The sequence below is a fragment of the Schistosoma haematobium genome, chromosome 3, assembly GCF_000699445.3.
Source record: "Schistosoma haematobium chromosome 3, whole genome shotgun sequence".
NCBI lineage: Eukaryota > Metazoa > Platyhelminthes > Trematoda > Strigeidida > Schistosomatidae > Schistosoma > Schistosoma haematobium.
The window spans coordinates 26730579-26758476 of NC_067198.1; the positions used below are offsets into that span (position 1 = coordinate 26730579).

Below are 27898 nucleotides of genomic sequence, written 5' to 3' on the forward strand. Positions count from 1 at the left end.
GACACCATTCTAAGCAGTTAATGCTATATCTGGGGCTAACAGTCCAAGAGTCTGGTTTGCACAAGAAGAAGCTTCATTCATATCTCCTGGGACACGTTCTCAGGCAACAAAATACACATAGGTAACGGGCGCACTCCCATTCGAAATGGCTGCAGAGGCTGCGGACCTAATCGATTAGGTACCAGAGGATGGACCACACGATAGGATAAAAACAGCGGTAATTCAACGTACATTAAATTCTGGTGAAAAAAAGTTTGGAAAAATTGTTGGATGCATGCGACTCTGGGGATAAGTAACCCTTGCAATTTTCACGTCATATGAAACATCTAGCTGGTCTATAGAAATTGAACGAAGCACTTCTGAATCAAATGTGGTTTCAACGTTTACCACATAACGTTAGACAAATTCTCAGTGTATCAGAGAATTTAGTAACCGCCGAAGATTTGGTAGATGTGGCCGATAAGATAATGGAGATCTATCAAGATTACCGCAACATAAACACAGTACGAGGTGTCGGAAGATCAGATTCATGTAGCACAGCAACTTTTCAGCAAGAGTTAACGGAACTGAAAAAAATCAATTAGGATCATTATAAGCAACGATAGCCATGGTCCAGATCAGACGACACAGATCATCGCCTAGACAGAGATCCATTTAGAGGCAGCGTCCTTGATTACCTGAGCGGATCTCAGTAGTCTGTTGGTGTCGTCAGAAATATGGTGAAAAGTCATGGCGCTGCACACGACCGTGCACATTCACATCAACCAGTAATGGGAATCTGAGAAATGTGCCGGCCCGACAGCAACGGCGGCTTCTGTTTCCGGTCCCATCATAAGCCGTCTCTTACACATCAGGGCCCGTATTTCTGGCTCAGACGTTTTAGTCAATACAGAAGCCAAAATCAGCAAAGTCCCACTTGAGCTCTCAAGACGTCGGAACACCTCAAGTATTGTCGATTCCTTGACATGTGTAATTTTTACCGTAGTTCACTACCTAATTGCGCAATAACTTTAGAACCCGTAACAGGTCTTCTGAAAGGGGTAAAAAAGAAACAGAGTCATAGAAAGACAAACCATTCACGTTATCACCCGATGCGAAACTGCTTTAGGTAAAGCAGTGTCTATGATGTCAAATGCTACTACGTTGCTACACTTAAATCCTGACCCTACATAATACCTAGTTCTCTCCACTGATGCATCTCAGAAAGCTGTAGGGCCAGTATTGCAACAACGAGTAAATGACATTATTGAACCTATATTATTATTCTCCAAATGACTATCGCCAGCTCAAGAACGTTACAGCAACTTTGAATGTGAGTTACTAGCTATTCATTTAGTTGTAATGTACTTAACGTACCTGATACGAAGACGTGAATTTACTACAATGATTCGTCATAAACCCTTATGTTATTCTATTAACACTTCATACGACTGACATCCGCCGTGCAAAGAGTGACAACTGGATTGCATCCCGAAATTCACAGCAGATATCCAGATCATCAAAGGACATCCCGATATCGTAGCCGACATTGCATTACGAAAGGATATCAATATGCTGGTACATTAATGAGGCATTAACCTTAAAACAATAACCATATTACAAGTAGAGGATGAAGAACAAAGAAACTGTAAACAAAATTCTAACTTGATTATCAAATCTGTACCTGTTCTTTTATCCAAATCATCTGCTATCTGCGATGTTTCAACCGGTAACAATTGTCCATTTGGTATTGCTTGGCTTGTATCTTCCCATTGAAGTTTAAGACTGCAATTGATCAGTCTGTTATTGGCATATGTGCATACTGTGCGTATGCCTCGATATTACCTTGATTCACAAGCTATTTGTAAGCAATGATGGATAGTGGCAAGCAGTGGAATCGAGGACGCGCGTTTCGTCCTATTTAGGACTTGTCAGCTGGATGTACCTGCATCTCAGAGTAGATGTTCACTCTGGGACTCGAACCCAGTAACATTCGCTCCAAACGCCATCGCGTTATCCACTCAGCTACCAAGTACTGATGGCCACTTGCTTGTGCAATGGGGTGAATCTGAATTCACTTGGTATTGTTCGGCTTGTATCTTCCCATTGACGATTAGGACTGCAATTGATCAGTCTCTTATTGGACGAATAGGACGAAACGCGCGTTCTGCATTTCACTGTTAGCCACTATCCATGTTTGCTTATAATGCTTGTGAATCGAGACAATATTGAGGCAATATGCACAGTATGCACATTCTTAAATAAGGAATTGATCAATTACAGTGCTAATCGCCAATGGAAAGATACAAGCCAAACAATACCAAGTGAATTCAGATTCACCCCATTGCACAAGCAAGTGGCCATCAGTACTTGGTAGCTGAGTGGATAACGCGATGGCGTTTGGAGCGAATGTTACTGGGTTCGAGTCCCAGAGTGAACATCTACTCTGAGATGCAGGTACATCCAGCTGACAAGTCCCAAATGGGACGAAACGCGCATCCACGATTCCACTGCTAGCCACTATCCATCACTGCTTACAAATCGTCCTTTTATACACAAAGCTTATCGACGAAGGATATCTCAACAACTACATGTACTTGCACACCATGGAATCCCAGACACAACCATCCGCATCACCGATCGCTTTATCTGGCCTAAGGTTAACTTGGATTTAAAGAGGCGGTCAATAATCTGCATATACTATCAACGTAGCAAGTCCAACAACACACAGTCAGGCCCCTTGGAACGTTTCCACTGCCCGATAGATGTTTCCAGCACATACACCTAGGTATAGTTGGTCTTCTTTAATCATCAGACTTCTTCACTCATATTCTTACCTCTGTGGATAGATTTACCAGGTGTGTGATAGTATGCCCTATTTGACGTATCAGCAGAAACTGTCGCATAAGTATTTCTTTAACATTGAATATGGGATTATTTATTCCCACCAGTTTTTACCACAGACCATGGTTCCCAGTTTCAATCAGTTTAATTTCTGTTTTAGGTACTCACCAGACTTCTGAGAGTGAACCACATAAAAACTACAGCTTACCACCCATTAGCGAATGGTCTGGTTGAGGGGTATCACCGCCGATTGAAAAGCCCACTGACGGCACAAGCTGATACTTCGGAGTGGAACGACTCATCACCAAATGTACTACTTGGAATTCGTTCGACTATCAAAGACATTGGGTGCACATCATATGAACTAGCCCATCGTAAACCATAAAACTACCAGGACAACTAGTAGACACAGACACAACAATGCCAACTGATCCAACTAGCTTTGCTATCCGCCTATTGCAAACAATGCAAAATTGTAAAGCAATACCTCCTAGCAAGCATAACAATCGCGACCAACTCGATAAACGTCTTCAAACGTGTAGATTCGTCTTCGTTCCGGTCGTTAAATAGCCGTTAAAACAACAGTACGAAGGACTTTATCAGTATGTAGGGGTAAATAAATCCACAAAACCAATAACTTTGCAAGCTTTCGACATATGGTGCTTACCACATTAGTTTTAATGGACTCACCTGGCCGACGTGCTTGGGCGCGCATTCACACCAGATCATGAGTGGAAACGTTGTGCTCAACTTCTTCTGCAACCGCTAGCAATTTTAGTTCAGTCGCTTCTCGATATATCTATAACCCATCAAATATATCTTCGAACCTCCACGCTTCTGATTTTTGATTTTACTCATTTATAGAAAGTGTTGCTGGTTAAAATGTTATCGAACTACGAATATCTGTGGTATCTTCTGGGTATTTAAACGAACAAACAAACACTTCCTCCTTCCCTGTAGATAGGATTATTCCAGCTTTCCACAAAGACCTACAGGACAAAGAGAATGCTACTACAGAAAAACAACATATGCCATTAATTACTACAATATCAGTCAAAGATGAAAAACCAAGCAGTAATCCTACATGTTCAACACGCTTAGGCAGAACTGTAAAGAAACCTAAGCGTTACGTTCATTTTACAGATCAAAGTAAACAGTCATTGATATATGTTACATCACTAAATCATTCGTTTTCTATTAAAAACTACTACTTTTCCACACAACGTGTATATATTAGATTATTTCTTCTCACAATCATTCGTTCGGTCATACTGTCACATTCTTCCCCAATCTTTGACAGTGGATATTGAAGAACAGTCTAGAAACTTCTGTTACAAAAACTGCAAGCATACTAATGTTTTTCCTACTGTGATTCCTACTTCCATACAACCTTAACTGTTTAAAACATAATTACGTTCCTGTTTAACCATGTTCTGATTTGTGGACTTGCAGAGTGAAGTAGTGTCCAGAACATTAAGAAGTAAGAGAGACTGTACAGTCCATTTTACATAACTTCCTTACTTATGACAAGCTAAAATCCTTATATCATACGGCTTCTCTGGATGTATGCGAACTTCAGTTGGTTACCGGTGTCCGTTTGTACAAAGTGTCTTGCGATGGTAGCCACCATTGGGAGGATGAGCAGGACATCTTCATTAGCTGGTGTCTAGAATTGCCGTCATTCTTGGCTAAACGCACTAGTTGTTGAGTCAGCAAGAAATGGTTTATAAAACATCCAATCTAGAATATGGTAGTCTTTATAACTAGTGTAAGTGTTTTCTGAACAACATTACACGATGGTATATTTTCCGCGAAAGAGCGTCTCATGAGATACTTTCAGGATATTCCTAATTAGATTGAGTTCAGAATATGGTGTATCAGGCAGTATTCTTACGTCTCCTGATTTCAATAAGTGAATGACCGGCAGAAAGTCCTGTACGCCAGCAGTGACATCGGAATTTACATTATGGAGTCTTAGATGATATTGTGTTTGTTATTCTTCCCTCAAGTAAGCCGTGTAATGGACAGATTCTGGAAGTTCGAGCTTCCTGTTTATCTGTTCCCAAATTAGCCTGTCGTTTTCGTCCTGTAGACTGATAGAAAGGTCATAGCTGTGTTTGAAGTTCATGATAACTGAAGAATCGTCACGAACGGTGATCGCATTCACACGTTTTCAGACAAATTGAAACAAATGTGCTTTTTGTTTAATATTTGAATAGCAGTACTGATTCCTATGTTCTTGTTAATTGATTGGACAACATAAGGGGTGGATTGAACAGCCGATTCATTTACGGATTTTTTTTATAAAACCTAGGCAGATTAGCACTATTGACACTGACCCTGACGTTTGCAAAGCGCGCTCTGACTTATGTCAAGCTAGCAGATCTCGTGGCAGTCTAAAAATCCGAAATCAATTACACGGTACTAGTTTTATTCGTTACTGGATGTAAAATTTATTATTCACTGGTTGTCTACACAGATTAATAAAAGGTTTTCCTTTGAAAATGAAGCCTGTCTGAGCAATGAGGAGTGTTTTTTATTTTATTGTAACAATAGTTACACTCGGTTAACTATTTCCACTGTATTAGCAAAGTCTAGAGATATTGTTAATAAGTTGATTCTTTTTAGTACTACAAATTGCAAGGATTACCATGGGTCGATCGACCTTTCCTTTCTACTGAAGATTGGAGTATCTTGTGTAGAAATCTGCAGATTTTTACATGTTTATAAATACCCGTACTTTTTTATGATGTTTGTAATTTTCCAAGTTTTGAAGCAGCACAATAGGTCTTTTTAGCAATCAGTGTCGAATCTCCTGACTTCGGTCTTGCGCAACGGTTCCTTAGTGGTAGGAATGTTCCATTTGCTTTTTCAGATTCAGATGTGTGTTCAAGTGGTTCAAATGGTTGTGGACGGAATAGAAGAAGCTTTCGCTTAACAGGCTTCCGTGTTGAGGATAGAAGGTCTACGGCATGTGTTAGTCATTTTCTAGCAAGCTGTGAGTGCCTAATCTTCTCTTGAGTGAGTCAACTTAAGGGGTAGACACTGCATATTCGAACAACCGTTTCGGGGAAGCGATCACGCGATATGGAAACCTGCATGTCATGGGTATTTTGTTCGTTTGGCTTTTGTACTCACCTGTTATATCTGAGCTGTCCTGACCTGGTAGAAAGTAAAAGAAAAAATATCAAGTGCGAAATCATTTAGCATTTTGTACATTAAAATAAGATCACCTCTTAATCTGGGGCAGGACCTGTAGGACTAGCGTCTTAAGGCTCTCTGTTTATGGTTAACGCCTGAGTTTTGGAATTTCACTGATAGCTGCCCTCTGTTCTGTCTCGGAGATATCCGAGCAATCTAAAACATGGCCCTACAGCCTCAACGCAGTTTTCAATTTTGAATCCCGTTATGGTTGTATATACTGTAGTGAACATACAAGCATCTAACTTGCTAAATATCCGTCTTAAAGCCCATAGAGTTCTGAACCCTTTAGCTGCGATCGCACGGGAGTAACCTATGACTTTGACTCACTGTTATTACAAGATCATTATGAGATCGGACTATGAGTATCAACTCGTTTATGTTGTTCCTGTTTACTTTCGTATTCCGCATGTGCATGTAGACACTCTTGGCCTCATTGACAGGTACCAGTCATTTTTAGACCAGCTAACCAGAAACTCTAAGTCCTCCTAAGGTGCACATGCATCTGTGTTTCCGGTTGTTTCTAGCCAAATCATTAAATCATCAGCGTGAAGTAGTATCAGAGACTCAACTATACTCGGAAGTTCATTTACATACAGTATAAAAGTAAAGGACCTAGGAAAACCTTACGCTACTCCACTAAGTACTGGTTTCCAGGAGGAGCACTTGGGATCTATTACTTTCTTCTGCGACCTGCCACGAAATCCTTGGTCCACTTTAAGAGAGGTCCAGCGATCCCTAGATTTTCTAGATTCAGGAGTCTATTATTCAGCACATAATCAAATGCTTTGTTGAAATCTACGTATACAGTGTCCACTGATTTTCCATTATCTGGAGCTTCTCTCTATTTCTCTCTTTCTATAAGGAGGTTTGTTGTACAAAGTAATCTCTTCCTAAATCCATCTTGTTCTCTGTTTGACAAATTTTCGGTCACCACGAATGTCATCGTGGCCCTTTTTGATTGTTTCTACCGATACTTTACTACGACACTGGTGAGGTTGACAGGTTTGTAGTTTGATAGAAGTTTTCTTAATCTTATCTTATGAGTTCGAGTGACAATTGCATCTTCCCAGTTCATCGGTAACTCGCTTTGGCTAATTGACACACTGAATATCATAGTCAATTGGGCAGCAGTGTATTGGGAAGTTTGTCTCAAGATTTTAAACTGTAGTTCATCCAGTCCTCTTGATTTCTCTGTGTTTAAGTGCTAAGGACCTTTAGAACGTCATGGCTCACAATGAATAGTCAACTTTCTGACTTTGCATCCGGGTCTAGTCCCTCATCTAGAGGAGGGTCCTGAGTGAAAACCGCCCTAGAATAGTTCTTCATGGCCCCGTGCTTTGTCTTGGTCTCCGTCCTTCATTTATGATGCGCTCCCGTAATTAGGTTGGGAATTGGATGGTGCATTCTTGTCCTGTTATTTATGTACAAAAACAGTCGCTTTGGCTTATTGATTACAGACAGGGTCGACCGCTTTTCGTATTTTCGCCGAGCTGCTTGGACTGTGCCTAAACACTTAATTCGGACCGGCCTGTAGCGTTCCATTGTATTTGCCATGCCAAGGTTGATGGTGATGTTCCAACATTCTTTTGTCTTAGTGAACGTCGAATACTCCAGCTTATCCAGGAATGGCCGTGATTTTTCTTCTTTCGGACTGTCCATGGTATAAATGGTTGTGTAGTTAATTGTATAACTGCTGGAAATGAGTTCATGCAGTCAGTCAGTCAGTAACAACGTAGAACTTCGTACGTACGTACATCAGTTCGAGTTGCCATACCACATTAGCACAGAGATGCAGTTGTCGATTCAAATCCCGTAGTGGTAGAGGTAGTAAGAGTATAAGCAGTAATCTGAAAGATTAGGGTTTGAAGATGTTATTTAGAGAGTATAATACAGTGAAATAAATTTGGGAAGAGAAAAAACAGACAAGGAGGAATCAGTAGATTAGAATTTGGGAGAACACAAAGAGTGTATGCACCTGCGCCATTGCAAACGATTTCGAGCCATGTCATTCAGGGTCTCTAACCATCGGTTGCTATCATCTCGCGGTCCCCAACCAGGTAGTCTACACCTACCAACATGGCTCAGTCCACTTGTCAGTGACTTCATGAACTTGTGCCATGTTTTGGTCTGGCCACCCCTAGCTTTCTTCCAACCTACTCCTATACCACTGAACATCGCACGTCGAGGCATTCGGTGGTTTGGCATGCGTAACATGTATCCCAGCCATCTCAACTGATGAAGTTTCACCACTTCATCAATCGATTTGCCATCCTTACCTAGTACCCGTTTCCTAACAACTGCGTTACTTACTCGATGGTCCCAAGATATACGAGCAATGTTTCGAAGACACCTATGATCGAATACTAGTAACCTACGAATATCCCTTACTCTTACCGGCCATGTTTCGCTGCCATAAAGTAGGACGGAACGAACTGCTGTGCAGTAAACCCGTCCTTTGGTTGATAGACGGATATCTCGCCTACGCCATAAATGACGCAAGTTGGCAAAAGCTAGTCGAGCCTTCTGTATCTGTGCACCTTTTACTAGTGTGATGGAATCAGTTTCCAATCGAGGTTGGAGCGTTGATCGTCTTCATATATGCGTTTCATATATTAGGACGAGCCTGTTCAACTGCTTGATAGACAGTAGAAGCCGTGGACATGCATAAAATGACGTATGATCACTCCTTCTAGTAGTGGAAGAAACATTATTTGACTAACCTCATCACTTTGTGTAAAGACTAATTCCAAGACAAACGAGGAGTTTGTTGGATCATATGTGGTTGGATCTTTAATGTGTTGGAATAAATCTAGGGCGATTGCCGTTCCTAACAATTTGCAATAGAACTATGTTTTTGATTACCCTACTGTTAGGCTTCGCCAATTTATAAAGGGTGCATTAAATTTATCTACTATAATGCTTTTACACTTGTTTGGTCAGGATTTAAGTTTATTTAGGAAGAAGTCATCCACTACATATCCTGAACTGCAATGTATCACAACTAATTCAATGTCTTGCCCTTTGCAGTTCAGCTGGCGGCACGCCAGTTCTCATGTCCCTGAGTCGTGTACCACCGCCTCGACATCTCGTATAGTTAATGTACTTTTCATTTTCACGATAACCCCACCACACTTACGGTCCTACAAAGTAAGAAACTAAACAATCGAATTTCGCTATCATACACTTCTGACGTTAATCATGTTTCTGGGATGGAAATGACATAAGAGCCTTATGTATCCATTACGTTTTTGAGCTCCGCTATTTTATTTAGTAGGTTGCGAGCATTAGTATAGCATACCTTTAATTATGTGAAAAACATTCCCCCCACCACCCAGAGTGGTTCGGGCATCGTTTTGCTCCGAACTTTCACAATGTAGAAACCTTTAAGTACAGGGTTTTTTAATGTTCCGTCAGCGCTCGTTTATTTCTGTCTCTGCCGATCGTCCCTGCAAAGGATCAAGCAAACTGAGATCCGAACGGTCACATGTTCCCGATCCAGTCAGTTTGCGTGAATTTTTCAATGTTAGGTTTCCTTTCCTCGACGTCTACATCAGATCCTCCTTGTTTATCAGTAATGCTGCACAAGTACATGAAAGTTTACACCTCTTCCAGAAGTTCATCAAGCAGTTTTGTTTGGTTGATACTCTCCGTTTTGTTTATCAGGATCTTGATTTTTACCTCAGTCATGCTGCTGCTACATTGACTGTCTTCATCTACGTTTGCTGTTATTTATAGAGTAGCAGGGCTAAATCATATACAAATTTCAAGTCATCCAGTTGCGTTCTAATTCGCTGTTTCGTGTTTTTCCCGAGATCTGGTCTTTATAATATAGTCAACAACCAGAAAAAAGAAAACGTAAGAGTAGGCAGCTTTGTCTGATATTAGTCTTCATTTGAGATGCAACTGTAAGCTGCCGTCCACGCACAAATTTGCAATTCAGTCCCCGTAAGGCTTTCATCTGATGGTGATAGTCGTCTGAGGAACTCCATATTATCAAGTAAGGTTCTTTAAGGTTTTCTTATGCACATTGTCGAATGATTTCTCATTATGAAGGAGATTGATGTACAGCCATGAGTTCCATTCAATTATTATGCTTATAGTCATTTGGTTGGTACATGATCGATCCTTACGAAAGCCAGCTTGTTAATCTCTCAGTTAGATATCTGGCGAATCTTTATTCGGTTCAGCAACACTTGCAAACTTTGCCTGGTACTGACAGTAGTATGACCCTTTCGTAGTTCTTAGGCTTAATACGATCTTCCCTCTTTTGTCTTTAATGAAGTATTCCTCTTTCCTGCCTGTTGGTACTTGCTCTTCCTCCTAGGTCTTTCTGGACAAATTGTGAAACATTTTTTCACTAAACTCCGTCTGAATTCAGGCTCCGGCTGGTATGCTGTCTGATCCTTCTGCTTCCCCATTCTTGATTTTTCTGATGGCCTTACCGATTTCTGTTGTTGGTAACAATTTTAGGTATGTACGTGTTGCTTAAATGCTTGGTGCGTTCAGTGGAGGTGGTCTATTAAATAGCTATTCAAGGTGCTCTATCCACCTGTGTCACTGTTCCTAGTCCCCATTGATTAGTTCTTCTTTTTTCTTTACTGGTATCTCTGGTTTACCATATTTTTCTGTTAGCCTCTTGGTTGCATGATATAGTTGTCCCATATTCCCTTCTCTTGCAGCTTTTTCTGCTATAGTTGCTAGGTTTTGTACGTACTTCTACCCATCAGTCCTAATACCCTTCTCCACTAATTTGTTTGGTTATGTATATTCAGTTTATGTCATCATCTTCTGCCCTTATTCGGCTGTTGTTAAAGTTAATTCCTCACTTTGAATCGAAAATATGACTCGTTGACTATGTATTTCTCAACAGGCTAATCTTCTTGGTACCACTATATATCTACTCGGAAATATTAAGAAGCCGGAATATTATTTGTTGGGGAAAGCTGTATTGTTGATAACTAATTACATCCACAATAATAGATAAAGATTGGGATGCAGGTATGGGTTGAGTCAAACTGACACGTATCTATAGTGGATCAGATGTCCAAATTACAGTGGGTAGGTTATTAACATATAACAGGCAGTTCTTGGCCTTTATTATGTGACCTGGGAAAATAGATCGTACAAATAATTTGATAAGGGCTTATCAAATAAGCTCATTTTCAAAACACTGGCATTTTTTAACATCTATGTTTAACAATGTAACGCTAACAAGAGATTTTTTTATAAATAAGTAGTAAGCTCAGTTTAGCTAGTAAGCGTTAAATTGAGATGACACGTATGTATCGAAATGTTTTTTTATATAATGCTATTATTTATTGTTATTTAAACACATAAACATTGGTACAAGGAGGCACCAAATAGATATGCGCCACGTAAATCATCCGATTTGTGTAAGGGTTGGGATACTTCCCGGTTGCTCAAACCGAAGCAGGTGGTTCTCTTAGGGGGCCACATCACGAGCCTTTGACCTAAAGATCTAATCCACAAGGCAGTGGTGAAACGTCAGGAGATTCAGCCCCATGGTAGCCGGTGACCAATAATTGGTTCATACGCCATTTATTCCCTCAGGATCCTGAGCCTATGTGCACCATTGGTTTGGAATCAGGGTTTTCCAACTTCCCTATATGGATCCACCAATCTGGTTAAGGCACCGGACGTCCGCTTTTCGTCCTCTCAAATTTGCAGACAACAGTGATGCCGCGAGAAGGCAATGAGTAGGACTTCCCTGGCAGTGGTTGCATGCACGTGGCCATGTGAGAGCATTTCGAGAGGGAGAGCTGACTCTCCCCATTCTCGGCCGTACCAGGGCATTTGGGTTACTGATTAATTAATAGCATTTTCCTGCGTTATGTTCCAAAAATTTAAGGGGCTTTATATGTATAATGTACATGTGAATATTAATACTCTGAATATCGGAAATACGTACATCCTTAACGTATCAAAAAATGTGTTACGTTTAAATGTAAAGATAATGAAAATCTGTGGAGAGAACTGCGAAGATTAATAAAAATAGTGGTAATAATATGAAAAGTACCTAACAGCTGGTCGTTACTTTCGGTGAAAGCCGGTTTGACTCAGTCAACCCTAATTGCATGCGTTTTTCCAGCCTTTTCTACCATAAAAATTTTGTCGTTTCCTTAAACGGGTCATTGTACGGGACACTGTACATTGTCTCTTGATAAATACATGGGCAATTTTGCCAAGTGGTTGTCGGAGGCGTTATTCTTGAATCACAAATGTGCTGCTTTAGACGGTTATATCAGTTGGGACACTTACCTAAAGCGAAAATTTCTCCGGGTAGACGTAGAATAGTTCCACGAACCATCCGATAGAAAATCATATGATAGAGCGGTTACATGGGGAACTAAGAACCTCTCTCACAGCTGTCTTGACAATACTGATCGGGCCAATAGACTTCCTCTAGTCATGTTGGGCTTAAGAATAACAATTAGTCAAGATATCGGGTGTTGTCCAGCGGAACTGTTTTTTGGAACTACTTTACATCTAACCAAGAGGCTTGTGTCTTATTTTGATGTAGTGGTTTGTCCAGCTGTTCACGTAAAATGTATTTACAATAATTTCAAAACCGATAATTTACAGCAAAATGCCTAAAAAGAAGACTGGACAAAGGAAGAAAGCTGAAAAAGCTAAGATAAGACAAAAATTACTCCGGAAAAAAGGACTAGAAATAGATCTTATCAACCATCCTTCGAACATATTGATGGTATGTCTGTATTTTGTTCAAGGTTATCAAATTATAGGAGTGTGGCCAGTGTGGGAAGCATCAGAAAAACCGAGCATTTTGTTATTTTTGCCAGTCTATCCAAAGACTCCCAGTGTGTTGTCATTGTGGTAAACAAAAGTGTTCTGCACGTTCTGGCGATTGTCTAGTTAAACATGGTTCTACACATGTTACTGGACTCAGTATGGTGGTAAGTGTAGTCAGTGGTTTAGATGGTCCTTCTTTGACTAGTGGGTCACAGATTCGAATGAAGCTACACTTTCTGCCTGCATATTTCAATACGTCTAACCCTTCTAGACCCTGTCTCAAAACTCTACACTTATACCTAAACTTAATTACTGAGATGCACCAGGGTAGTTTGTAAATAGGAGAAGTTCCATTTGGAGTCCGTTCTATATTTTGGTCAAATAACTTACGATTATAACTAAAATCCCTTTTACATGTCCAACGCTAGTGTAGGATATTGTCTTTTTTAAGCTACAACTAAATAATCACTTCGCGATCTGTATACTATGCCCTATAATTACATACTGCAAAAGCAAACAATTGTTCGGATTTAACTAGTTTTAGTAACATTTCTGTACTGAATAAATAATGAAAAAGTCCCAGAAATTATATAACCTGGTAGAAAACTGCTGAAAGTGTGACTGTTCTTAAATTAATTTCTCAATTTATCACAATGGGAATATTGAAGTTACTAATTAGTTCTGTTCAGTCAGCATATTGCTACTAAATTATTCGAAACTAAGGAGTGTGTAAAGTTTCTGGCGTTGTGTTGAATAAAACATTGCAGAAATCAAAAAGTTAGTATGGCTCATGATACCTTTTTCACCCGAAGTGATGTACTAAACTAACGTTAAGACTACACAACATTAGTAAAGGAAAAGAGTGACTAGCGTCCTGACACTTTCGTGTGGAAATGTTCAAGCCATTCTTGCCAAAACGTCTGAAAATGACTGACTTGATATATCTTTCTACGGACTAATTCTTTCTTCCTGTGCTATATCCTTATACACAACCTTTCTTTTATACATTACCACCATTGTAGTGACTACTTCTATGAATTTGATGTTCATCTTGTTGTGCTAATGAGGTATGGCAACTTGGACCGATGTATATATGTGCCTGGTCCTATGTTGTAGCTGACCGACCGATAATACTATTTTAACTTCAGGGAATGTATCGTTATATTTTAATACCTTTTGCTACATATAATGCAGCAGTGTTTAAAAAATGACTAACACACTGACAATTTCAATATCAGTTTTCGAAATTATTTGTATTGTCTAACAGACGAGTTCGCCCAGCTAATTGGTCCAAATAGGATTTAAAATTCTGGATTAACCACTATTACTGGAGTGTTTTTCTAGTTATGTTTTGACATATGAAACAGTCAACTTGTACTTTATTACGAGTCCTGACGAGTGAAATTATCTTTACCTTCACGGCTATAAATGAAAAGACATAGATCAAAGCCATCATCTCTGGTTAGACTCATGTAACAGACTCAGTATCTGGAAGTTCTTGGGGTTTATTTTTATCGACCTTCAGACATACCGCACTGCACTATCCATCAACTAACATTTTATTTCCTTATTCACTTAATATTCAAGGGAGCGGTTTGCGACTTTTGTGAAGCTTGGATATGTCATGGGGAGAAGTGTTTATCTGTACATGCATGTGAATGTCCACTGAGAGACGCTGTTTGTGTTGAATGTGAGCGCGGGTTATACAGTTTTGGTGGTCGGGTGTTTTCTTGCGCCTATTGTGACCACAAGCTTTGTGAGGATGACCAGTTTGAGCACCAGGTATGTTGTTGTTTTATGGAATCCATATAATTCGTCCCAGGATAATATTAGTAGTGGTTGCTTATAGTACTTTATTTATTTAAATACATAAATAGTGGTACACAGGGGGACCAAATATATATGCGCCGCAGATTAATGTCATCTGTGTTAAGTGTTGATTTGAAGTTTTACAGGACTAACCATAAAATGCAATCCGTTCATGAAGTCATTTGTTGTTTGTACAAGTGAAAAGGTATTAAGTTGACAGTGTAACTATTTTCAATAGTTGGAAAAATCTCAAGAGTTATGTTCCAAAACCTCTCAGTAATGTGAATACCTTCAATAATTATTTTCCTACACGTTTACAATATCACATGATCCTTGTTTTGTGTTAAATTGTCATTCCCATTTCTTCGTTTTTCTTACTGACTTCCTGTTGCTTGATGAAGCGAAACGTAAACTTAAACCTAAATGTGTTTATCTAAAACAAAACACAAAGTGAACACTAAATGGACATTAGAACATCATTATTAAAACCCTCGAACGAAGAACTGCATACATTAACAAAGTTTGATGCTACTATGATTAAACTGAAATATTTGAAGAATCATTGGAGAATGGTTCCCACACAGACTTAGTTCTAATTAACTGATAGAATTTGTTTTTATTATTTAGGATTTTATGTTTGTACCATAACTTATCATTTCCCATGTAATATTTCAGGCAAGCTGTCAACGTTTAGAAAGTGAGAACTTTAAATGTGCTTCATGTAACAAAATGGGAACACAAATGTGTCTCCGTTGTAAAGTTACATATTGTGACGATCACTGCAAGAGAAAAGGTGTGAAGTATGAACGTGGAAGGCCTATTCCTTGTCCGAAATGCGGACATGATTTAACTGATAGTTATAATTTGAGCGTATCAGGTAAGTTGTGATAAAATATATGGAAAACTAGACTGTTAAGTTCGATAAATACAAATCGAATAAAATCCAAAGTAATCACGAATGTGTCAATAGTAGGTTAGACAATGTAAATATCTTAACTAAAAAAACTGACGAAAGAAAAATAAAGCAGTTGATCCGATAGCCAATATTCATAGACTAGACATTTCAAAATGTTACCACATAAGACGTGCTCGAGCTAGGATTTGATTGCGAATCATCCTGCCATTCGTTTATATATAATGAGTAGGTTCCATCTTGACGTATTAAATGTAATCTGTGGTAATAGAATGACAAACCATAAGGTACTGTTGCGCAATAAACCGTATTTTCTCAAACTGGATATGTCTACACTCTTCACAGATATACGTACTAATTCTTATACTAAAAGCAATCTATTGGTTAGTATTGTCAAGTGCCTTTTGTCAGTATACAAATTCGGGACTTCGATAGTAATAATGATATTCTGAGTTATTCTCTGTAAATGATGAGTCTTACGATTTCGGTTGCCTGTTACTGATAATTCGCCTACTATCCAGATCTGATGTCATTCAGGCATATCTAAACCAAGAATATCATTGACAGAAATGCTACTATTATGAAGTAACCACGTTCGGAGTAAATGCACAATACTTCCAACGTATATTTAGTAATCATATTGATCGTACTCTTAATCTTTAGGAAAGTTCCTTATTTGTTTTAATGTTGATTTTTTTTGCTTTAGTTCGCAGCTACGAGTATGGTCGCCAGATATGTGTAGAAAACTACTCTGATGAAGACACTGAGAGCGAGAACGAAGAGGAACAGTGTTCTGGAAAATCAGAAGATGAACATGATGACGATGATTATAATTTGTTAGATAAATTAACCATTAAAAATTAAAAAGTATTTGTATTAAATTAAACAGATAAGCGCTGGTTTACTTGACCAAAGTTGTCTTCGTTATCAGGGTTAATCATTCCGTATCGAAAGGTTCCACGTAATTTCCTGGGAATAACCCAGTTTTGCCATTCATAATTCCTTCCCACCAACCGTCATCATTCTTCTTAATAACGTATATTATTTGGTTCTCCACAAATGTTAGCTCATCATCTTTATCACGTACGTACTCGTACATTGTTATGACTGCAGGGAAAAAAGAGTAAATTGACAGGCATAATTTCACAAAGTAAGGATTTCGTTAAGATACTAAAAGTTAAAACTGTCACAAGTGGACTGCTGGCTTAATTTACCAATACCTTTACATCAGAAGGATAAATATAAATAAATCTGAAGATACAAGAGAAAATTCCTCTTACATATACGCATTAGGTTGTGTCGATTATAATGCTTTCTATTTTGGAGTCTTTTCGTGAAATCATTAGTCGTCCCACGGGACATCTACAGAAAAATCTGAAATGACCGTACATATTGTTTTTAACGACCACCAGATCGATATTAAAAAGGTGGAAATCGTTCGGAAGGATTTTTCAAATATAAAGAAAAGTGAGTAGCTGAAGCGTTTCATATGATAAGGTAAAACCTGACTATTCATCCAACGTGGTCGTTTTACCTAAACAACAGCATCTAATCCTGTTTATTTATCACACCAATGATACACACGAACACACAGATGTACACACCATCATTACCATACACACAGATATACAGTGATGTCTCGCATGAAAACATTTTGATCAAAAATAGCATAATACTGACACAACCAGACTTATTTTTATCTTGACTGAAATAAGTATTTTGTCTATTCTATGCTATTCAAACTCGTGCTAATTCTATTCGGTTATCCATTTATTTACTCTGAAGCAGTGAATTACACTGAGTGACGAAACATCAGAAATTTAGATTTCTGTTCGTTGAAATATCACAAATGTATCATTAATTTACTCCACAGATATATGTATACAGTTGAATTCCAAAATTTTAATTTACGGTTTTTAATTGGGTAAGTCAACCACTTGCAGCGAAATCGTGTATAATTTTTTTTAACCCTATATAGCAAGATTACAGTTAATTTACTAATTTTTCTAATGGAAGGAAGTTTTGATTTGTCGACAGTTGGTGGATCATAGGTTAGAATTCACTAGACCCTTTATTCACTTATTTATGGGTCTGATCCGAGGGATTTCGTCCATGAAATAATAAGGATTGGTACTATAGTATGTTATTAATTTTTGTATTGTTTGTTTGAATCTTCCCAATGACGTTTAGGACTGCAACTGACCAGTCTCTTGTTGGCATATGTGCATCCTGTGCGGACTGCCCCCATCTCTGCTCATAGACTCATTATTTCTTATTCAAATGAACGGATTTCAGGGGGCAGAGTATTCATTCAACAGATAATAGCTGTTAGTTGTATTTTATTATTATAGGTAAATTAAAACGATAAATAAGACGAGCTTAAATAAATAGTGACATATTCATACCTTTCTCAATATAGAAATCAGGTGCCCATACGGGATCACTAGGCTGTCTCGGTATTAATCTACTATTCTGCAAAGCCAGTGGATCTCCAAAATTTACTTCTTGTCCTTTGATTTGATTACCTTGGGGTTCTCGTTCATTATCATAACGAAATGCACCAGGAGGTGGTATTGTCAAGTGTTCATCAGGTTCACCGACTGTTTTGTCATTTAAAGTTTGGTGTTGCGACTGCGTGCTTGGAGTTGCTTGACTGGAAATATTTAACTGACCCATCTTTGTAAAAAGAAACATTGCACAAAAGATGGGGAAGTGGGTGAAAAATGTTTTGAGAATGAGCTTCGAAAACAATGGAGATATAAAGAACAGACTGTAGTGTGAATATACTTATATTGAACTCATATTCTGACACCAGTCAAAACCAAGTAACAACTGGTTAGGATCAAAAGGTCAAGAATGAATTCACGGAAGAATTAGTCATTGGGGAAAAATTTCATTCTGAAGCATGGTATAATATCCAAATAGGTGTACATACAGGTGATGCCTACTGCCAAATCGGATCAAAAAATTTGAAAGGAAAAGTGGACTTCGGTACCTGATCGGAAAATTATCTTGGGAGGTCCAGTGATTAAAAACAAAAAACGACTCGAATTTAAACTCAAAATCCTGCAAAATGATCATGAGCATCAATGTGAGATGAAAGCAAAAGCTATGGAAAATATAGCAGAGACGGGTAACTATTCCAACTCATAAACGAAGCAGATATTAGAGAGCCGGTTGTTTGGAGAAAAGGAACCACGACGCACATTCAGTTCATGAGATTAGACCAATACGAAAGAACAGCTCAAATGACCTACATTTATCCATTATCTCCAAACACTTACAATCGTAAATTAATACAAGTCTCCAAATCCTAGCGAAGTCGTATAGGTTATATCTAACCTGGAACGAAGAAAACAAGCATTAACATGTGCTTCTCTCCGTCCAAATAAAAAATGTCATTAGGACGAATCTGAATGGTCACTTAGGTAGACCGGCCACCCTTCAGCTACAATATCTCCAAACAACCGAAATGGGAAATCGACACAAGTCACCAACTTGAGATAGTGGAAAAGACTAGTAGCTCAGATGGAGTTTAGTTTTCTGAGCTGGATGGTTTGGTCGCGAAGCTTTCATTGTTCCTCTAAACAACATAATCAGTACAAACTCTAAGTAGGAGTGAAGTGTTCGAATTTTTCGACATGACTCACAGCTTGTCCTGTCGACCTCGACCATACAGCTCAAAGAACAAAACTCCACCTAGGTCCCCAACTCTTAGTAAGGTTAAGAAAGCTATAACTAACTTGAATCAAAGGAAAGCAGCATAACCTAACAGGCTGACTCCATAAATTTTTAGGGATGACAATGATCGAGATTCTGTCGCTTTCTTATACCTTTTCAACGATTGATTTACCAATACCCATCAACTTAAAGTAGACAGACGATATAGTCCTATTCGGTGAAGACGGTGACATAATCCAGTATTTCGATCAGCTTGAGAAAAGATGTGAACATGTTCGGTGTGTGCTTCTCGCCCTCCAAATGCAAAATGTCATCAGGATGAATTTGGATCGTCGCCTGCTTTGATCATAGGAAGTGAAGTAGTTGAGTATGTTGACCACTCCCGTAAAGGCTAATGATGTTACCCAAACGAAAGTAGGTGGAGCGGGGTTCAAACACAAATAATTTATATATATATATATAGCCTTCGTTTAGTTTTCACTTTTATCTTGTGGATATACTCTCCCTGTGCTGTTTGTAAAGTGTACAAACTCTAGTGGATACGTCTTACGTTGTTTCTGTCATTGTTTAAAATGTGAAGGTTGAGAATAGTTAGTACAAACCATGTACAATTTCTGAATAGCTAAGTCAAATATCACATCAGGCAACAGCTTACATAAAACGATCATTTATGGAGAGAAGAGTTTAGAATGATCGGAAGTTTTACTACCAACGACCTGTTGATATAAGGATATTTCTTTCGACACTGGAACGTATGTCCGTCTAGCTCTTGTTCAAAATTTATTAATTGATACAGTATTCGCTGTACGATTATCTCTCTTACTTTTTAAGTTATTGTCATGTTGCATGTGTGAAATATTTCTTGGTGCTTAGCACAAAGCCTTTCTCTACTTAGTAATAATTTCTGTATTAATACAGCATTGAAATTACCTTATTTATATTTTTGTCCATTCCCAATGTTGACTGTTTTTGGTAAATCACTGAATCCCGAACATTCTGTTGGTATTGTGGTAGCTGTTCGGTCAGTAATTGCTGAGAGTGGAGAATTTCTGGGGAGTCAGTTGCTAGTACTGAAGTTATTCGCTTATTCTGTTGTTGACTTTGAAGCAGGTGTGTTTGACCGGTTACAACTACTTCATTTCTATCAGAGAGTAATTGACGTTCCTCCTTATTGTTGTGTGCAGATTGCGATGCCCCACCAACAACAGCATGAGAAATTTGTGAAGCCATATACTGAGGTTGGACAGTAGGCTACAGTTAAGAAAACAGGTAAGATAGTATAAGATATTTATAGATGTGTTTTATGTCACGAAATATAAAAACCAGTTGTTCAGCAACCTCGAATGTCAATTAGCATATTTTTTGCATCAAAATGAACTTAGCTACTTAAAATCTTGAGTTGAATTGATCATCTTTCGATGGATATTAAAATATTCATGAATTCAAAGACAAAATCAAATGACAAATTGTTTCACGCATTTCATTGCATTGATGATCGCTATACTTGGTCAAGCAAAAGTAATGAAAAAGGCTCTTTACCTTATTATATGTTACATGTGAAGTATGCATTAGTTGTTCATTGTTGGAGGACTGGATATAGGGTTGACCAGGCGTACAATGACCATGGTGATACTGTGGAGCATTTGAACCTGTACCAGAAGATCCACTTGATTTACGTGAACGGGCACTACTCATAGCCGTACACAAAATATCAGGGTTAACAGTACGATTATTCATACAAAAAGCTGCACTTGAAGCATAATTTGATGATATGCTACCAACAGACGAATTGATTGCACCGGGTATATGTTGCATCGCTAAAGAACCACATGCATTTAATAATTGTTGAGGTGGCAGCACACCACCACGGCAAATAACAGTTGCCCTTCCAACTGTACTAACTAAAAAACAAAAAAATTGGTGGAAACTGAAGTGATAAATACGGCTGTACACTAAAATGACATCTCCACAGTATCAAAGAAGGCTAGAGAACTTTAACTAGGATACAGGAAACATCAACGAATCTGTAATGTAAACAAGATGAGTGGAATATCATAGCCATTGCAATGTTATTGAAGCTATCAAAGATCTGCCACGGAAGACTGGGTTATGAAGCTTTTTCCACAGTTGGAGAATCAGATATGATTAAAATAAATCAGTTCTACTTATAGGATGCTGGAGTCCAGAATGAAAGAAACAATTGTCCACTTTATACAGATTATATGAGTGATTGCCAGCTTATCAAAAGTAAAAAGCTTTATGGACTGAAATTCGTAAAGCATACACGATCTTAGTTCATTCCATGCATAAATAGGAACGACAGTAAGTTGTGATCTCATATCGTAAGAACTGGATGTTTGAAAGTCGTCAACGTTGTTTATTAGTGGTGAAACTACTAAGTACTGTCCACGTGTAACGTGAATTTTGAGAAACACAAGTTTACCTGGAACTATAGAGAAATGCATTATTGTAAGTTGCAGTGCAACACACGAGAAACTTGATATTAACATATACAATATGAACAAATGAGCATAAGAATACCGTATATTTAAAGGCTGTTATGAAGTGAATACAAATACGTTAGGGTAATCGACTTTTAAACATTATCTTGGGTTTTTATTCACTTATTTGTAATATTCTCTAGCCTAAGCTACACATCTCTATCAGATTTAGACTCAACCACTGAATACCCAGGTATGCATCATTTCTTGTTTAAAAGATGAAGTTTCTTTCATGTTACAATTACATCGAAAACACCTACCTTACTGGCCCTTACGTACTTAGCCATTAGCCAAATCCATTGTTTATGAGCTAATGATACCATACAGTTTCCATAGTGGCAAACCGAATGCAGTCTGAATATGTAACCCACTGGTTAAGTTAGTCTATAATGTAATTCACGTAATCACTGCAGATGTATGTAATCCGTTTTGAGTTACACTGAGAGTTAGCTATACTACCCACCTAGCCTAAACAAAGTGGAGTGAAATCTGAATCTGTGGCCAGCTTTATTAGCACATCACCAGTATTTGAACCACATGTCTAACCTGTTGCCAATCAATAAACATTGACAACCCCCTCTATTGACAATATTTTATTTATTTAAAACTAAATACCCAGCCACATTTCACAAACAAGAAATCAGCTACGTTTTAGTTGACTGACTGATCTGTTGAAGGTTCTGACGGCAAAATTATACGTAAACCATGGAAATCAACAATTTTCACAATTAAGGAGCAGGAAACCATTGTTATGAATTAATTACTGTAATACATATTCGATTATCTTGGTATTCACCGGATAATCACAATCTGTTGTTTGAGACTTTTTGTGATATATCTCAAGATCACCTGCAGTGAAACCGTTCAGTCAGTCAGTAACAACGTAGAACTTCGTACGTACGTACATCAGTTCGAGTTGCCACACCACATTAGCACAGAGATGCAGTTGTCGATTCAAATCCCATAGTGGTAGAGGTAATAAGAGTATAAGCAGTAATCGGGAAGATTAGGGTTTGGAGATGTTATTTAAAGAGTATAATACAGTGAAATAAATTTGGAAAGAGGAAAAAAAGGGACATGAAGAATTCAGAAGATTAGAATTTGGGAGAACACAAAGAGTGTATGCACCTGCGCCATTGCAAACGATTTCGAGCCATGTCATTCAGGGTCTCTAACCATCGGTTGCTATCATCTCGCGGTCCCCAACCAGGTAGTCTACACCTACCAACATGGCTCAGTCCACTTGTCAGTGACTTCATGAACTTGTGCCATGTTTTGGTTTGGCCGCCCCTAGCTTTCTTCCAACCTACTCCTATACCACTGAACATAGCACGTCGAGGCAGTGAAACCGTTACTTTCAATATTTATCTCCCCCTAAATGTTGACCTTAGTGTCACTTAATACCTTCATTTGTACGTTTCCAATTATATTTCTTATATTTAGCTTTAAACTGTAGTTGATGTCATTTCTCCATGCCAACCACGACTGGCACTCGTCTTTGTCAGTTTCTGTAGTCTATGGCTGATTAACTGGATGAGCTTTAGTCGATTATTGATTTTATAATTTAAAAACATATAAGTGAAATGAAGTATCTAGCCAATTTATGCTCAGTTTGTTGGAAGAAGTTTAGGGAATAGTATTTAGTTATATACCTATCAGGAAATCAGTGGACTAAATATGTTTCGAAACCAGTATAAACAATAACATACCCTGCGGTCTCAAATTATTTGTGGGTGCTGCGTACTCTAGACACGGTTTTGAGTTCACTGTGCGGCAGGCAACCGTACTATGCTGTCGTCCAGGAAGTTGACCACTAACTGAAGAACTACCTCGTCGTGTAAGGGTTGCAGCTTGAATGAATGACTGTCCATAATAATTAGAAACCGGATCCTAAAAAGTTCAAGTAAACAGTTTAGGTTAAATAAAGAGGACTGAGGTAGAATATGCTAACATTTTCAGGGGGGCATGTTCAGTCATTCAGCTACAACATAGGACCAGGCACATATATGCATTGGTCCAAGTTCTCATACCTCATTAACACAACAAGACGAATACCAAATTCATAGAAGTAGTTACTTAAATGATAGTAATATATAAAAGAAAGATTGTGCATAAGGATATAATACAGGAAGAAAGAATTAGAAAGGTATAAATTAGTTTTAATATCACGGTTTAAGGGAAGACAAAGAGGGTATACACCTACGCCATTGTGACCGATTCTGAGCCATGTCACCTAGTCTCCAACCATTGGTTAAGAGAGTCACGCGGATCCCAACCGAGTAATCTGCATCTACCAACATGGCTCAGACCAGAAGTTAGTGACTTCAAGGACTGACGCTCCTAACTTTCTTCCAGCCATCTCCAGCACTAGTCAGCATTGCCCGTCGTGGTAAACGGTGTTCAGACATACGTAACACGTGGCCCAACCATATTAGTTGATGAAGATTGACAACCTCATCGACTGATTTAAGATCATTCTCTAATACTCTGCGTCTAACCCCACTATTACTTACCCGGTGACATCTGTGATCAAATACTAGTAATTTACGAGTATCCTCTACCCTTAATGGCCACGTTTTGCAGCTGTAAAGTTAAATAGAACGAACTGCTGCGCACTATACTCGTCCTTTTATTAATAGACGGATATCTGTCCTTCGCTATAGGCGACGCCATTTAGCGAAAGCCAAACGATCTTTCTGAATCCTCGCAGAGATTTCGTCAGACACCATTAGAGCTAAATAGACATCCAATATAAGTGAAATTGTCGACACGTTCGATCACTTCAATCCCTATCCTTAGTTCAGATGTTAACGCAGACCAGTCCTGAAGCAACAACTTGCATTTAGAAGGAGAGAAGCGCGTCCCAAACATTCTGGCATTTTCCCCAGTGCTAACAGAAAACTCTGCATTTTATCAGCGTCTTCACCAAACAGGACTATGTCATCTGCGTGTTCTAAGTCGATAATTGGACCTCCTGGAAGGAGCTCAATACCCGAGAATTCAGTCGACGAGAACGTTATTTGCCCCCAAATGCCCTAGTGTGGTTGAGAGTGGGGAGAGTCCGCTCCCCCTCCCCAAATGCTCTCACATGGCTACGCGTATATAGCTTCTGCCAGGGAAGTCCTACTCACTGCCTTCTCGTCGCGGGGGTGTTGTTTACGAAAATGAGAGGACGAAAAGCGAATATCCGGCGCTTTAACCGGATTCCAAACTAATGGTGCACATGGGTTCCAGTATCCTGCGGGAACAAATGGCGTATGAACCAATTGTTGGTCACCGGCTTCCATAGTACTGCATCTCCTTACGATGCTCCACTGCCTTGTGGATCAGACCTTTAGGTCGAAGGCTCGGGGAGTGGCCCCCTAAGAAAACCACCCGCTTCGGTTTGTGCACCCGGGCAGTATCACAGCCCTCACACATATCGAATGAGATTTGTGTGGCGCATATGTATTTGGTGCCTCCTTGTACCAATATCTATGTGTTAAAATAAATAAATAATAATACTTCCATCAGTACGTCCATGATGAAGTTGGACAAAAATGGAGATAGTGGACAGAGTTGTCGGACACCACTTGAGGTTACAAAAGCAGATGACAGTTCGCCATACGCTCTAACTTGATTAGTAATGTTCGAGTGAAGAGCCTTCACAAGGTTGATGTACTTTCAATGACAGACAATGTCAGAAAATATCTCGGTCAACAGAGACAAATGCTGTATTTAAGTCAAGAAAGACCACCATTGTCGGACGCCGATAAGTATGCCTGTGTTCTAGAACCTGACGAATGGTGAATATGTGGTCGATGCTGCCACGACTAGGCCTGAGGCCAACCTGGTTTCCTCGTGTTTGCAGTTCACGAGTCTTGGTTAGGCGCCCGATAATTAATGAGGCTAGTATTTTAGATGCTATGTTAGTCAAACTAATCCCTTTATAGCTGTCACAGGATGATTTTGACCTCTTATATATTGGGACAATAAGTGATTGTGGCCAGTCAGATGAAATTGCGTTCAGCTCCCAGATTTTGGCTAAAATATTAGTCAACCTAATCGCTAAAACTGGACCACCATCCTTAAAAATCTCGGGAGCCAGTCCAACTGCTCTGCCTTGTTTCAGATTATTGCCTTTTGAACTCTAACTAGAATCGAATGACCTACTTGAACGTTCCATTCATGCTGTTTGAGAATGGTGGGTATTTGTACAGTAGCCGAAGGTCAGCTGAACTGCTCCTTAAACTGTTCCGCCCATCGTTGTAAACGTCTGGTCTGACAGCAGATATGTGTCGTCTTTTTCTGACAGCCCATGGAATATATACTTCAATGAGTTTATCAACAGTTATGGTGTCATCATCTTGAAATATGCAAGTCGGTGTTCTGATCACTTTTTAAGAATGTCAGCCCAGGGGATTTTACATTGTACGCCATTTACCGATGCTGTAACTGTGTGGAACGAGAGGGTTATTTTGTGATATGAAAGATAGCTGCATAGAAATAGTATATGTCGGGCACAGGGATCTCTGGCTAGCGCTCTTGTAGTTGTGAGACTATGACTTCAGATGTCAACAGACAAGTCAGGGTATACGACATAGAACCTAACATGTGGGTCAGCCCGGGCTATCACAACACAATAACAAGGTAAGATTATCAAGAAAAATTCCAAAACAATAGAAGTAGTAAGTGACAAAATTAGTAGTAATATTAGTAGCAGTAGTAGAAAACTCTAATCTGCTAAAAAAAAATAGTGACATCTAAAGTGAATTTTGACGCGAAATTAATTTACCCATATGTGTAGGTAGCATCTTGGCATTATAGCCGACGTCAGTTCTCGATGAAAGCCATAACTCTAATTCTTGACCCCAACTTCTAATCCTACTTTACCACGCTATTTTACAACCCTTGTTTTGCTCTTGTACGTGAACCTTACCATGGTCACTTTATAATCACTCAAAGATCGTCCATAAATTATAATCTCGCCGAGAAAGTAAAAGGTATAAACAAGATTTCGGAATTCATGTGGCTTAGAAAGGAAGTGGGCATTTATCACACTCTAGTTCTCTACTACATTTCTTGAAAGTTGCACTTTCTTAACTAGAATTTTAACTCGTCTGGGTTTACAGCCAGACTGTATCTTTTCGGGTAAATGTATATATGTACATATTATCTATATGCTAAAAGCATTTGATAAGCAACTAGAGTATATTTAACAAGCACAGATTACTTGTGTGGGTATTCCATGACCAACGTTGTCCAAGATTGAAAAATTGATTGGTTGTCTTATATACTTTTGTGGAGGTTCAGGAAGCACTGTCTCATGTTGATAGACAATCGGAACCCTCGACACTGTGCACGACCCAACAGCCTTGCGCGCCACCTTCTCTAAGTAAATATTGCATACCTAGTAAATTATTATGGTAAGGTACTACTTGCCATTTTCAGCTTGGAAATTTTGTCTAACAAATCAGTAGTTTGATACGACTGGTGCTCTAGTGCTTCAAGAAATTGACTGGCGAAACGATTAACCTCGTGAGCTACCGCGCATACAGATTGCGTTGCTAACTCTAAACTTTCATCAAGTGTGTTGCTTTCGGGGTTAACCTATCATGCGTTATCAGCAGTGGAACAACTACCAAGTATTTTTCCGAACAAAACGCAGCAGCTTTCTCTATATTGTTGCTGGTCTCCATGAGTTTGTGTCTGGAGTCTTCTAGCCTACTCTCAATCATCCTCATGGTTAAGTGAGCCTATATTAATAAACTTGACACAAGCATCAACGAAACCATTCGAATGTCCCCCTCATTAATGACCTTCCAATACACAATATTCTGTCGACGAAATTGTTTTAACTGGTTGATTTCGCTGTGTTCCCTTCTTTTCGTTTCAGTAAGGTCACAGGTCTTTGACAATATTAATGAGCAGCAGTGTTTTCACTCGACTGCACTATTTCGAGTCAGTTTCATAGTTATTTGTAGTTTTGTATAACTTGTAGTCTGAGTGCGTTTGTTTCAGGGGAGGACGGCGTCACAGACCAGCCATAATCATACTGACAGACACGAGGCTGGTTGTTTGCATTATGAAAGGTAGTAGAAAGACGTTTTAAATACATCGTCTGTATGATGAATCTGAATGTCGAGATTTACCTGTAACGTCTACATAAATCTGTAGCGGTAAATAAATCCCCAAAATAAATAGCTCTGTACGTTTT

At 38.9% G+C, this 27898-nt stretch overlaps 2 protein-coding genes across 4 annotated transcripts; one reads left to right on the forward strand and one right to left on the reverse strand.

Moving 5' to 3' along the window:
- Positions 1 to 4824: 4824 nt before the first annotated feature.
- On the forward strand, positions 4825 to 16403 carry NOA36 (Zinc finger protein). 3 transcript variants are annotated; one of them, XM_051213459.1, is made up of 7 exons: positions 4825 to 5244; positions 10898 to 11085; positions 12631 to 12754; positions 12792 to 12962; positions 14386 to 14580; positions 15283 to 15484; positions 16227 to 16403. In XM_051213459.1, exons 3-7 carry the CDS (start codon positions 12635 to 12637, stop codon positions 16382 to 16384), a joined length of 846 nt encoding a protein of 281 aa, XP_051069444.1. In that variant the 5' UTR covers positions 4825 to 5244; positions 10898 to 11085; positions 12631 to 12634; the 3' UTR covers positions 16385 to 16403. The 3 variants fall into 3 exon arrangements, with proteins under 3 accessions (XP_051069444.1, XP_051069443.1, XP_051069445.1); XM_051213460.1 differs by lacking the exons at positions 12631 to 12754; positions 12792 to 12962 and having other exon boundaries at positions 5173 to 5244; XM_051213458.1 differs by lacking the exons at positions 10898 to 11085; positions 14386 to 14580; positions 15283 to 15484; positions 16227 to 16403 and adding an exon at positions 9763 to 10024 and having other exon boundaries at positions 12792 to 13192.
- On the reverse strand, positions 16336 to 27588 carry ABI1 (Abl interactor 1). Its single transcript, XM_051213461.1, has 7 exons — positions 27324 to 27588; positions 26915 to 27291; positions 23412 to 23592; positions 20741 to 21102; positions 20132 to 20452; positions 17926 to 18196; positions 16336 to 16627 (listed from the first exon to the last, which is right to left on the reverse strand). Exons 4-7 carry the CDS (start codon positions 21014 to 21016, stop codon positions 16458 to 16460), a joined length of 1038 nt encoding a protein of 345 aa, XP_051069446.1. The 5' UTR covers positions 21017 to 21102; positions 23412 to 23592; positions 26915 to 27291; positions 27324 to 27588; the 3' UTR covers positions 16336 to 16457.
- Positions 27589 to 27898: the final 310 nt, after the last annotated feature.